Here is a 13018-nt window from a genome sequence, read left to right on the forward strand (position 1 = left end):
CTAATGTCATTTTGCAATAACCAACAATAACTTGGAAAAACAATGCAACATAGCACATAACAAATACAGAATTAATCTATTATCAAAAACAAGTGTGGTGGTTCAGATTAAATTGGCCTTGGGCCAGTTTTACCCTCCGGGTCCAATAGGCGTGTCACTCCCAGGTCTCTCTCTGCCACATGGAAGGCCTGTTCCAGGTTCTCCAGGTTGGTCTGTTGGTACACTCTGCCCATGTCAATGAGTCTGGGACTAGGGGAACACAAAAAGGGTCCAGGTAAATCTTCAGGGGTGGTCTAGTGAAACGTATCATGAGAGTTTCATAGTATGACTGACTACAACCTGCAGTGTAGGGACATATATATAGAGTTCCCATAACAACACTGCCATTATACATTTGATAGCAATGTATAAGTGCAATTTTAAAGCTACAATTGAAAGTGTAAAAAATTGACAGCAGTGGCTACAATCTACCACGGCATATCAGGGCCACTGTAGGTATAAAAAAGCCGGGGGAGGGGGGAAATATTCTGGGATTAAAGTCGTAAATTTACAGGAAAAAAATGGAAGAAAATTGCTTTTTTGTCAAGGAACTACATCGCTTCACTTTGCAAGTCTGGATCAACCTCATCACACCACAGACCACTTGCCGTGCATTATTCCTGGAGTGGCTGTACTAATCAAATTATACTTTGGAATCAGATTCAACAATAAGTAAATACTCATGATTTTAGCACAGACTCTCTATTATCATAAGCACCCGGACTTGGAAGAGGCATTGCTATGAGCCTATTCAGAAGAAAACAACTACTGATTTTAGATGATGTGATAGCTTGTGTCAGGAAGTAAATGTATGACTTTATAATCTCAGAGAATATTTAAATCTTTCTTGTACATTTTTGAGTTTTTTCTCAGAGATTTACAATTTTAATCTCAGAATATTACCCCCTTTCCCACAGCTTCATATTTGTTTACACCTACAAGAGCCTTAATACACTGTTGTAACTATCTGCATATGTTGTTTTGTATTTTCAGCCTCAGAAATCAAGAGAATTGGGATGGGATGGAATGCTAAATGCCAATGACATTAATACATATACATAATCAATGTCTGTACAGGTCTGCTCTCTCATATGGTATGACACTAAATATAGTAGCAGCGCTGGCTGGGCTTTTTTAAGACCTTCTGCCAATGGCTAAAGGCTATGAAAAAGTCCACCTGTTCACTTTCTGACAGACCTGTACAGCACCTGCCTTTTTGTCCTCTGGGCGTTTGACTCTCTCTGGCAGATGTCAGAGCACCTATAGGTGGAATATAATTTATAAAGCAACTGACGTAATCAAAGCGGACATATTTTAAGTTGGCAGCCACCCACAACTTCAGAAAAGTTCGGTGTGCAGAGCAGTGCGATTGAATGTACCACAGAAACCTTGTCTATCTTTAATGCATGCATACTTGACTATAACAGATCCTTTCAGTCATAATATCATGTCTTAAATGCATTACTAAATCCACACATTCAAATGTGCAATGCATATCCCTGCAAGCAAATACAATATGTGCACAAAGCAACAGGAGGAGCGGCTTCATACAGCTCTGTGATGCGTACAGAACGGCCCCCATTCTGTGCATAAACAGGAGGAGCCTCCACATGGTGGATTTCTCCAGCAGAGTACTGCTTCGTTGAGGAGCTGCTCGTGCTCTGTCCCTCTCTTCCATGAAAACTATGGGACCTCCAACCGTGGCTCGGTTCATCACTGCTGGAGCCCTGAGCCCCTGAGCTTTGGGAACCCCACCCTGAGTCCCAGGAGGATCCCTCGGATGGGATATCGTCACAGAACATGACCACCCGGTCGCCCACATCACTGTTAGATTCACCACTGAACCCGAGGCGTCCCTTCTTCTTCATTGACTTCTTCCTTAAACTGAGCATCTTAACGGTCCTTGTCCAGTAGCAAGTAAAAAGGTTCTGCTTTAGTGCTTGGCCTTACAGTTTCCTGCTAACAAATCTCTCATTGGCTCGATGGTTGCATGTAAATCAATCCAATGCATCGTCTCAGGGGTCTATCATCATGTGAAGATCCCTTTTATCCTTCTGCAGGGTTGCTGAGATGAAAAAGCCTCCTAGTGGTACAGCCAAGTCACTGCTCCTTCATCACGCTTTGCCACATGAAACCTACATTCGACTGGAGCTCTGTCGAGTCGATTTAAAGTCCACACACCTGCATAAACCCTGGACAATCTTGGATTCTCTGGATGCCCTGAACTATGCCTAGGCACTAAGTAACGCCACAGTTTTCATGTTGAAGCCAAAGTGTGCAACAGTTACGCCCACACACCACACCCCTGCCCTTTATGAAAAGGCAGCCCTAATCCAGCCTCAGGTGTCTCCAAAACAGAGAGAGAAGAGAAAAAAACAGTTTCAGGAACACGCTCAAGTTAGAGGAAACGTGCCCCTGCAGGTGTCTCTTTCTTTCAATACAGAATGGCATTAAAGGACTACATTAACTTTATCTCATCTAATACCACTTTTCTTCTGTTTGCTGTCTGGACTCCTCTGCACGAACCCCTTTGTCAAAATATCTAAAAAGAAATTAATTGTATTGACAAATCTTCCTGAGAAATAAATGCCCATTCATTTCCCAGGATGCCACCACACAAAGCGATCCTTTACCACTAAGTCTACTATAAAAACACACCACAACTTAAGGGGAATTAGCAAATTTGGTGTTCAACAGCAACCGATTCCCAAACAATCTAATAAGCTAATCATGTTTAAAGGAATTATCATCTTAAGGTGGTACAGTACTCATGGCCAACGCCTGCCTTTGGTATTCCTAGCCTGAAGGTCTGAAATGTTCATCTAGATGCATTAATACAGCTTTTATTAAAGCGGCAGTACTGTCAGCAACTGCAGCAAGTAGAAAATAGGAGACTTTATGGTAAGAGTAAAGCAAAAATATCAGGCTTTAAAACCTGATTAAGCAGACAAGAGTGCATAAATTAATTTGAGCACTGCGAGTGCAACTATGGAGGCTGTCACTAATCTTATTGTCTTTCCATTAAAATAAATCATAATACGATAAGAATAGCCATGCCACGGTTATTATGTCTAAAATGATTTAGACTAGAAAAGATACACCTTGTCAATACTGAGAGTGGGATTTAATTACAGAGCAGGTTAAGACTGGCATCATGGAGTGTAATTTGACATTTGAAAGTGTGCCACTCCTGCTCCAGTGCACAGGGGCGCGGCTAGAAGTGGGGCACAGGGTGGCCCCACCCCCCCCCCCCCCGAAATATGATATGCCCCCCCACCAAACCATTTAGCTAGAGTGCTATCCGACAATTGTGATTTCCATTGGATCAGAGTACTGTCACTTGGCTGCCTGTGCATGTGATGTTTATTTAGCAGAATTACATTATGTTGTTCTAACCTATCCAATATTTCCTATATTTCTAAGCATATTTTCTATTCTGTATTCCGATTAAATGCCGTCCCCCTCTGTGCCACCCCACTTAAAAAAGTCCTGGAATCGCCCCTGCCAGTGCACTCTATATTTAACAAAACTCAAAGACGTATTACAGAAGCCCTGCATTTTTCTAAATGGTTTATATTTGAGTCTTTGTGCACTCTGCAAAATGATTCACGTGCCAGTGCAATAACTACAATATACTCTTTGCTCCTTTTTTATAGTGCTGTTATCATTTCCCAATCACACAGTTAATCAGCAATAAATGCCCCACTCACTGGTGTTTGTGTATGACGGCGTTGAAGAGCTTTCCGTCCCTCCAGCTGGTGGTGAAGTTATCACAGCGGATGTTCTGGTAGCCGTCCGTCATCCTCTGGGACCAGAGCAGCAGCTTCTCCTTGGCCGTCATGTCTTCTGACAGGCCGTTGATCTGAATATCTGAGATCTGGGATGTTATATATAAATACAGTGTTAGGAAGGTGGATGATGCGCAGAAGAATCCATTTTGAAGGAATGTGGAGGAAATCAGTCATTAGTGGAAACCGTAAGATGCAATTTTGATCGGAATCACAGGACACCCGTGGTTAATTTCAAAATAAAATGTGAATCATCATCATTAGTCTCAATTAACACCTTTATCACTCCTTGACTTAATATCTTTCCTGGCTGTCTATGCTACGTATTTGTTAGGAGTTCAGTAGATTGAAGTGTTATTGTTTATGACTTGGCTCACAGGATGCAGAAGGATTTCTGTCTGGGAAAATGCAGCTGCGGCTGTGGCATCCAGATCACCTTTCATTTTGAGATTTGGGGGTTAGGAAAGATGAGTCATAGGCATCAGGTTTTCCATTTTGTGTGTGCGTGTACAAACGGGTGTGCGTGCCATTCAAATTAACTTTTTCTCACACCTCTGCCCTGCAAATCTGCAAAAAACTTTTGAACGAGTACTGTTTAGATACATCGAAATCGATCAATCGACAATTGAAAACAAATGGAGTTATGTCACCCCTCCTGCAGATTTTTTGTACCTACTTCATTGAAAAGCATGTAGAGCATACACTATTCTAGAGTAACTATTTAAATCCAGATCCTACATGCACTTACTTCAGAGCACACTTAATCACACTTTTTTTCTCTGTAAATTAAATGAATTTAGGATAATCACATTGTGAGATTGAACACTAAATTACATAATAAGAGGGGAGTTTTCCTCTCCACTTTGATCTCTATGACTCACTAGCAACCACAACCCAGCTATTATCCCCTCTATTATATACAAGTATAAAGACTCTGGGAACAGTGTTTATATCTACAGGGCACAATGGCACCTTCACCATATCACCATTAATGTCTCCTTTATTTCCAATGTTCGGCTTTAGCAACCCGACATCTGATATTAGAAGGTGTGGCCCTGCCTATTTCTGCCTGGCAGCTCTTGGCATACACAGGAAAAGGCCTGGCTATCTGGGATGTGGTTGGGAGTGTAGCATTACAGCATGTTGTCCACTCTGCCTGACACACCCTCCTCTTGGGAATCAGCGAGGGAGTGACTCATACTTACACACCCTGCTGGTGATTGGTTTTTATACTGTTCATGAATTCATAAAAACAAAAACATAGTGTGTTATGTCAGCCATGAATGCTTTCAGAAATAGGTTAAGAAGTATCCTCATTTGTGATTGCTGATTAGAAACTAGGTCTTCTATTGAGAGTAATTTCTTTTGAAGAGTAGCGTCCATTCTGATTGGTTCCAGGGAGATGAGAAACATCAGCTGACAGGTGCAGATCCCAGAGACAGAGGTATAGAGCGATAATATAATAAAACGCAAAACTGACAGAGAAGGAGACCTGGAAATGGAGGATGATGGTCCATATTAACCCTAGGGTCAGCTTGGGGTTCCCGTCTGCTATGTCATCGTTTCTGATGTTCACCAGCTTGACCTGAGAAAACAAAAACGCGGCAGCATTGCGTGAATACACAGACACAACGAGACAAGGCACTGCCATTGTTTGTAGAGCTGTAACAACTCCAAATTGTTCGGAACAATTAATTGTCTCAGAAATAATTGCGATTAAAAATGTAATTGTCTCCTTCAGTCAAAAAAAATAAATATGTACGTTATGTATTATTTTTGCAAACAAATGAAATGAATGAATTCCGGATGACATCTTTTGAAATATATCACTCTTATGTGACCCAGATAATTTAAGTACACAGCCTATGAAGTGAACCACGCCTCTTTATTAACATTACACATATTTTTTTCTTCTTAAATGAACATAAAACTGACAATTACCATCAACAGTCATACCACTTAGGACCTTAGCTAATGTTAGCAATACAATTGCGATTAGACAATTATGTAATAATTGTTTCAGGCCTAATTGTTTGGTCAAGGTTCAAGGTATGGTTTTGTGGGTCCTACCTGCCGGTGTCTGAGGAAGTCCAGAGCGATCTGTACATTCTGTAGTTTGTGGAATCGCATGCGGCCTTTCTCTCTGGGCTGAGGTGGAGAGGAAAGAGACAGAGACATGTTTAGTTACATGACACACACACACTCGGCTGTCAGAGACGATCCTTTTGGTAGACTCGTGGTGAAGGAGAAGGAAAGCATTCAATCCAAACAGAGAAATGAATGCAAAGGACAACTGAAAAATCACGTGGCAAGACATTTAACAGAAAGAATAAATGTAGTAGGCTAATAACCGGTGAATCTTGGGTATTTTTCAAGGAATTCATTCTGGTGGGTATGTATTTTGATTTAAAGTATTCCCACAGAGATACCATGCTGAATATTTGATCTAACAGGTCACTGCTTTCTTTGCCTCAGACCGATTGTTCACCACTATCTGACACATGAGGGGACAAAAGGGGGATATATTTGGAAATAATAAACCCTTTATAATACTAATTACAGCAGGCTGAGCCACGGTGTGGTATAACTCAAGTCATCTGACAGCAAGCTAAGAAGAGCCTCATGATGCATAATGCCGTGTCCTTTGAATTGCAAATGCTGAACTAAAAGAAAAAAAAAGTTCCTGAACAAATACAAACATATCAAATCAAGTATTGCTTGCACCAAAAACTGCCAAGCTTATCAAAAGGGTCCTGTAAGTGTCAGCTTACCTGGATATTTATGTAAATATCCAGCAGCTACAGTAGGCCTACACGCCTAAAGCAAGCCATAATATTCCGGTTTTTGCCTTAATTCCGAAAAAGACGATATTCCGACTAAGCTGTTTACATGGCTAATGAAAGTGAATATTTTACTAATATTCCCGTTTACATGTAGTTGTGCAAAACAGGATTTTGCATGCTGGAATATTGTCATTTTCGGAATTATAGTGGAATATTGGTTGGCATGTAAACGTACTCATTAATGGGAAAGAAAAAAGGCAACAAAACACTTCGCCATGGAGACCTGGATTAGGCATGGGCTGGGTTTTAAGGGATACCGCGGTTTGAAAAAATTACAGTTTTAAAACCACTGAAATGTTCCGTCATACCGTTACTGTGGTGTGAGCTGTTTTTTTGGGGGGGTTTTTTGAGTCAAGGGCAGAAAGTGCAGTTTAGAAATCCCTCTCCCTGCCAGTGTGCAGTGGGTTTAAAAAATAAAAAATACATTGTGTTCAATGGAGAAAAAAAGTTTTTTTACCCAGGAATTTCAAAATAATACATTTTTAAAGCTGTAATTGCAATACCGTTGCTGTTTTTGCTGAAGGTTATCATCCCGTCAGAATCTCACACGGGCCCATGCTTAATCTGGATACCATGCACAGCCAGATCACAGAGAAAGCGCGGATGAATTAAAAAGAAAAAAATGAAGAGAACAAAAAAAAAAAGGTGTCTACTTAAGTTATGGAGCCACTCACCAACCGAGCGCTCCTGCCCACATCTCTCACCCTCAGCTAGCCCCGGACAGAGCAGAGAGAGGAGGCCGAGGCCGTGGGCCAAAGATCAGCACACACAGACCAAGGTAATAGGAAGGAAAATAAGAGGCGAGGAAGAGAAGCAGTAGAGAAGGAGAACCGTACATCAGATAGAAATATAGTTCACATACACATGCACACACAGGCCAAAGTGACGGTAATGTGTCAAGGCTATGGAGAAGATGAGCCGAGCTGGAGCTGGTGGAGGGAGCAATGAGCTACAGCAGCAGAGAAGCTTCTGTATGGAGATCTGATGCCCCGGGGTGTAAAATAAAGAACGCTGGCTTTGAAATGAGCCTGGTGGCCTGGGTAGGACTTCATGTTTTTAGTTAAAGCCATAGAAAGGTTGTATGAGAAGTCGCATTACGGATGTAATTATTAAGAGGTGGGATTAAATAAGTTTATGCTTCTTCCTACTCCTTTTCGTGTGTAAATGTAAATTAAGGGAATTTCGCTAATGAAACTAATTATGTTATCTCTTCCTCTTTTGACCTTGTTTTTCTATTTTGTTGGATATGTTTTCAACAACTGCTGTTTTCATGTTGAATTTGAAATGCTCAAATAAAAATAAAAATAAAACATTTGATTAAAAAATCTAAAACAATAAATAAAAGTTTCATAGATAGTTGAGACGGAGAAATATGGATTCAAAGACTCAAGAGCTGCCAAAGTCAGTACATAACAAGTCTTTGTTTAGCAGAGTTCAGCTCAGGGTAAAGAAGCCTTTGACTGACAACTTGGCAGCGATTGGTTACAGCTTGTTGCCAGGGGGATGATATTCCAGGTTGACACAAGATAAGTTCTCTCCATGTAATTTGTCTGGATAAGGTTTTGCTTTTGGAGGATGGTTGAGATAAAAGTACAGTCTCGCTTTGCCAGACCATCAACACGCTGCGGAGCGGAGGAGGGTCTGGCTACTCCACACAGCATTCTGGGATGGGAGAAAAACATGCTCTGGTTTATTGGCATTTCTTTAAACCGATCACAATCGTCATGGGCGGCGCTAAGCTCCGCACGGAGCCGCTGTTAAAATAGCGTCGGGAAAGAACTGGTTTTGGTCAGTGGTGTAGTCTATGTGACATGCAGGTATACGGAGTATACCCACTAGGAAAGGTCAAGGATTTCTGTATACCCACTTACAAAAACTCAAGGATAACGTTACGTAACTGTCACACTTGGTTACACTGTGGTTACTGTCACACCGTGTTGCGAGTGGCCTAGGAACAATAACACAGTTGCTTGGCCATCATTCTCTGCGCAAATTTGAAATTAACTAATGTGAGTCACTCAAGTAGACATATGAAACAAAAGCAAACTAAACTACAAAACGTAAATTACACTCTTGCAGTGTTTTGGTATGCCGGTGCCTGAAGCTACTGCTGCTTCGAGTGACACTGCAGCAGACGTTAACGTTAGCCTACAGAAACTACAGAAAATGAGCCAGATGAGGCTGATGCTTTATGCGGTAACGTTACAAAAAACCTATGGGGTTGTCGCTCTGGAACGCGTTGCTCTGGGACGGGATAGTCTAATGCTAGGAGGGAAAAAATGAGAGTATACTCACTACGAAAACCTAGACTACAACACTGTGGAACGTGTATGTTCAAAGGTTGTTTTAGTCGTGCAACAGAAAACTCAGATTGGACAGATAGTCTAGCTAGCTGTCTGGATTTACCCTGCAGAGATCTGAGGAGCAGCTAACCATAGTCCTCATAAATCCACCGGAGTTTAGAACGCCAACACAAAGAAAGAGGAAGGTCACGGACATCAGCGGAAAATACACGCATCCGGCGGAATAGAATAGTATAGACTCAGGTAAAAGAAGCAGAGTTGGGTCAGAAATCAGACACCATGGCAATACTCACCAGTGATTCGCCAGAGAGGACCTCCAACAGCGAGATCAGGTTATGTCCATCGCGAAGGTCTTCATACAGGTCTGTGACGTGACGCTGCGACTGCCAGGACAAAAGGGAAAACGCATGTCACAGAGGAAAGATATGGCACAAAGATTCAAGATGCGAGCACCATGATTTACACAAACAACCCATATTATATACAGGACAGCTATACAAGACTGACAGCTGGTGCATTTGTTTTAGTACTAACTGAAGCAGAACACAAAAGCAGTGCTGCAGTATTTAATTCAGTTTAGTTGTCTCGCATCCTATCAACACACTGGTTCTTTGATGACCGTTGTTGCTGATGGTCTCTATGTGACAAAAGCTCTCAGAAGCATTTTATTAAAAATCAACGGCAACAACATGTGGCGCAGTTTTTTTGTGAAACCTAATGAGCAGACCCAAACGGAATCTGTGGAATTTTTTTCAGCGGTGATCCATAATAAAAAAAAAAACTATGGAATTTAGCTGACTGATTTTCAGCTCGAGGTGGAGATGTATTAACATTCTGATTTATGTATTTATTAAAATCTGCGCCCGCAGATTTCGTGTGGCCCTGCTAATGAGAAGTCAAATATGATGGCGAAAGATGACTTTGAATAGTTCAGCTTTCAGAAACAGACGTGTTTAATTCTGATTTTGAAACTGCTACCCAGCAGTGTTGGTTAGTTTTTGACAGTGCTCAGAGCGTTCTCTGCGCTGGTACAACTCTACACAGGTCAGGAATGCATAGCCGTGAGCAGCCAAACTTGGCTCCTAATGCAGATGCCAAATGTCAGCTGTCATCCCTGAAAAGTGATAGATGGGAACGAATAACAGCCAGATCAGTGAGGTTAAAAAAAAAAGGAGTAGGAGGAGCTGGGGACCATAAAATCAACTTAAACTTAACAATATATACTTCATGTATTTACAGTATATAACGGTGGTGTGGTGTACTTGCACCCAGACAGTGAGGGAAGATGTTGTGGTGATGCCAGTAAAACAATAGATAGGATAAGAGGAGAAAAATAGAAAAACAAATAAGAGAAAGGTGTCCATGCAAAAAAAGCGCCCATGACCAGACATTTAGTACAGTCCTGCTGGGACGTGTCAGTACCTACCTCTGCCCTCTGATTCTGGGTGAAGAGGGACGAAAGGTGGAGAAAAAAAAGAACACGGATGGATGAGTAATGGAGAAACGGAAAGAGTGGAAACAAAGAAGAGAGAAGAGGAGGACAATGAAATGAAGAGCAATGATTTGGATGAAATGGAAAGTTAGATGGCGGACATGATGGTAGGGTTAGGGTTAGAGACAAAAAGATAAAACACATTCATTAATTCAATTTATGTCATGAGAAAATCCAGTTCACGCATCTGTCCTGTGTGTGTGTGTGTGTGTGTGTTTGGTCATGTGGGTGAAGGAGACCTCGGCCCTCAAATGGAATGAAAGCACATTTCTCTTGCAAGTTACAACAGTGTCTCATTTATGCTGGCAAGAATTTCAAACCCAGTTATCCAAACGTTAGACATACTGTATGCCCCTCCCTTCCTGCAGAGCGAAGACGCACAGCACAGCGGCGATCTGAGTGTAGTCAAGGTAACCAACCCTGCCACCACTAGGGTTCGCTGTCTACGCATTTAAAACATCCTCAAGAGGCGTGTGTTGTGTGGTCTTGTTCAACTTTCATTGTGTACTGTTAGGGCTGCTCGAATATGAAGAAAAAAAAACGATTATTCTGGTCAATGTTGAAATCACGATTATTTAACATCGATTACTCATTTTGGAAAGATGTTGCAATTATTGAACTTAAAAAAAAACAGTGAAACAGTTAAACTCCAAAAAATCCACATTCAAAACCCCTTCAACTGTGAAATGTCCTTAAATACTTTGGTAACACTTTACTTGAAGGTATCTACATAAGAGTGACACAATCATGACACATGAACCCTAACCCTAACCATAACCATAACCATAACTTGTCATGACAAAAACCGAATGACACTAAAAGAAGCGTTATGTCATAAACGTTTATGACTTGTTTATAATGTTTATGACACGCTCATGACAGTGTCATGTCACTCTTATGTAGATACCTTTAAGTAAAGTGTAACCAATACTTTTCCCATTTGAACTTTCTTTTTCATTCAGAACACAAGACAAAAAAAATAGTTTATTTGCAAAGTAATCTGTTTTTGTGATCAGTAGGAGCCAAAATCGTATGCTCGAATGTCGATTAATTGCACAGCCCTATATGTATTAGAAATATCTGCATTCTTGAGTTGCACACAATTAAATACAACTTTATTACAACGTATTAAGCATTTTTTTATTGCACATTTCCTTTGTTTAAATGTTGAATTGTGTGCTTATCTTGTAGTGTATCTTCTTAGTGTGTACTCCATCTATCGTCACCCCTTAATTACTTTGTATTGAAGAAGCTGTGGTCTCTGAGGCTGGTCCGCCACACTGTTGCAGCTGAAAGGTAGGTGTTATGCGACAAACTGCCCTCTCAGATTTTAAAAGAGCTGCTCTGTAAACTAACTAACTAAAAAGTGAAAGTCATTAGCGCAGATGGCTGACAGCCCCTCAGCCGGCTCCTGTTCTACTGCCTGGAAACAAAACTCTTAACATGCTTCGGGTTTAACGTAATGTTGTGCGATACCTCTAAACTCTTAAAGCGATCCTTTAAATGAATAACCAGGTATAATATGACACAGAGCTGCAATTTATGATTATTTTCATTGTTGATTCTTCTCTCGGTTAATCGATTACTCGCTTGGTCTATAAAATGTCAGAAGAAGGGGGAAAAAAGGTGGTTCAGTGTTTCCCAAAGCCCAAGATGACGTCCTCAAATGTCTTGTTATGTCCACAACTCAAAACATACTCAGTTATACTGTCACAGAGGAGTGAAGAAAGAAGCTGGAATCAGAGAATCTTTGTTTTTTTTCATACAAAATTACTCAAACCATTTCATCCATTATCAAAATAAATTCAATAGTTGAAAACTAATCGATGAGATTAGATTCAATGTTATTGTCAAGTACAGAGCAACGAAATGTAGTCAGTGTCTAACCAGGTGCTTAAGCAGTGATTAAATACATATTAAATAACGTGCTACAGTATGAATAAATAACATATGCTACAGTATATACAGAGTGCAAGGTATAAATGATATATATATATATATATATATATATATATATATATATATATATATATATATATATATATATATATATGTATATATACATATGTGTCTATATGAGTGTCTATTACCAAAGGTATGGACAGGCTATGACTATGGCAATACAGAATAAATAACTCTACAGTATGTACAGTAGTGCAGGTTGTGAGTGTTGGAGGGCTTTTACAATATGTACAGCGATTATACAATAAGTACAGTGATTAATCCATGGATCCTCGCAGCGAAGCAACAATTGTAGTTTTTAATCTAATCAAATGCAAGATCCTACTAGAAAACTGATTTTTGTTCTGCAGCTGTTCTGACGTTGCACAGTATAAAAAGATTTACTGAGCTGGGGAAACCACTCTATGGCCCTTTACGGCTTTTTATGGCTGCACCCAAACCTATAGTCTACCCTTGTCAAGCCAACCATTACGCCAATAAATCACTTTAACATCAGTTTAACCTTAGAGGAGCAGTCTTGCACATTTAACCAAACATGTGCCTTTCTTCTTCAATGACATTTTCAATAGCTGACTGTAGTACTGTGGAGGC

The 13018-nt window shown here is 40.5% G+C and overlaps 1 protein-coding gene across 18 annotated transcripts in view; it reads right to left on the bottom strand.

Annotated features, from left to right (window-relative positions):
* The window catches only part of plecb (plectin b), a 158776-nt gene that overhangs the window by 29612 nt on the left and 116146 nt on the right, over nucleotides 1–13018 (bottom strand). For 7 of the 18 annotated variants that reach the window (XM_078253564.1, XM_078253571.1, XM_078253574.1 and 4 more), the window contains exons 3-8: nucleotides 10400–10414; nucleotides 9267–9356; nucleotides 5898–5975; nucleotides 5308–5412; nucleotides 3750–3916; nucleotides 134–249 (exon numbers count right to left, since the gene is read on the bottom strand). In XM_078253564.1, the coding sequence (XP_078109690.1) occupies nucleotides 134–249; nucleotides 3750–3916; nucleotides 5308–5412; nucleotides 5898–5975; nucleotides 9267–9356; nucleotides 10400–10414 (571 nt within the window). The remainder of the gene's footprint in view (nucleotides 1–133; nucleotides 250–3749; nucleotides 3917–5307; nucleotides 5413–5897; nucleotides 5976–9266; nucleotides 9357–10399; nucleotides 10415–13018) is intronic. The other 11 variants (XM_078253566.1, XM_078253573.1, XM_078253575.1 and 8 more) reach the window with 3 other exon arrangements.

This window comes from Sander vitreus, chromosome 6 (assembly GCF_031162955.1).
Source record: "Sander vitreus isolate 19-12246 chromosome 6, sanVit1, whole genome shotgun sequence".
NCBI lineage: Eukaryota > Metazoa > Chordata > Actinopteri > Perciformes > Percidae > Sander > Sander vitreus.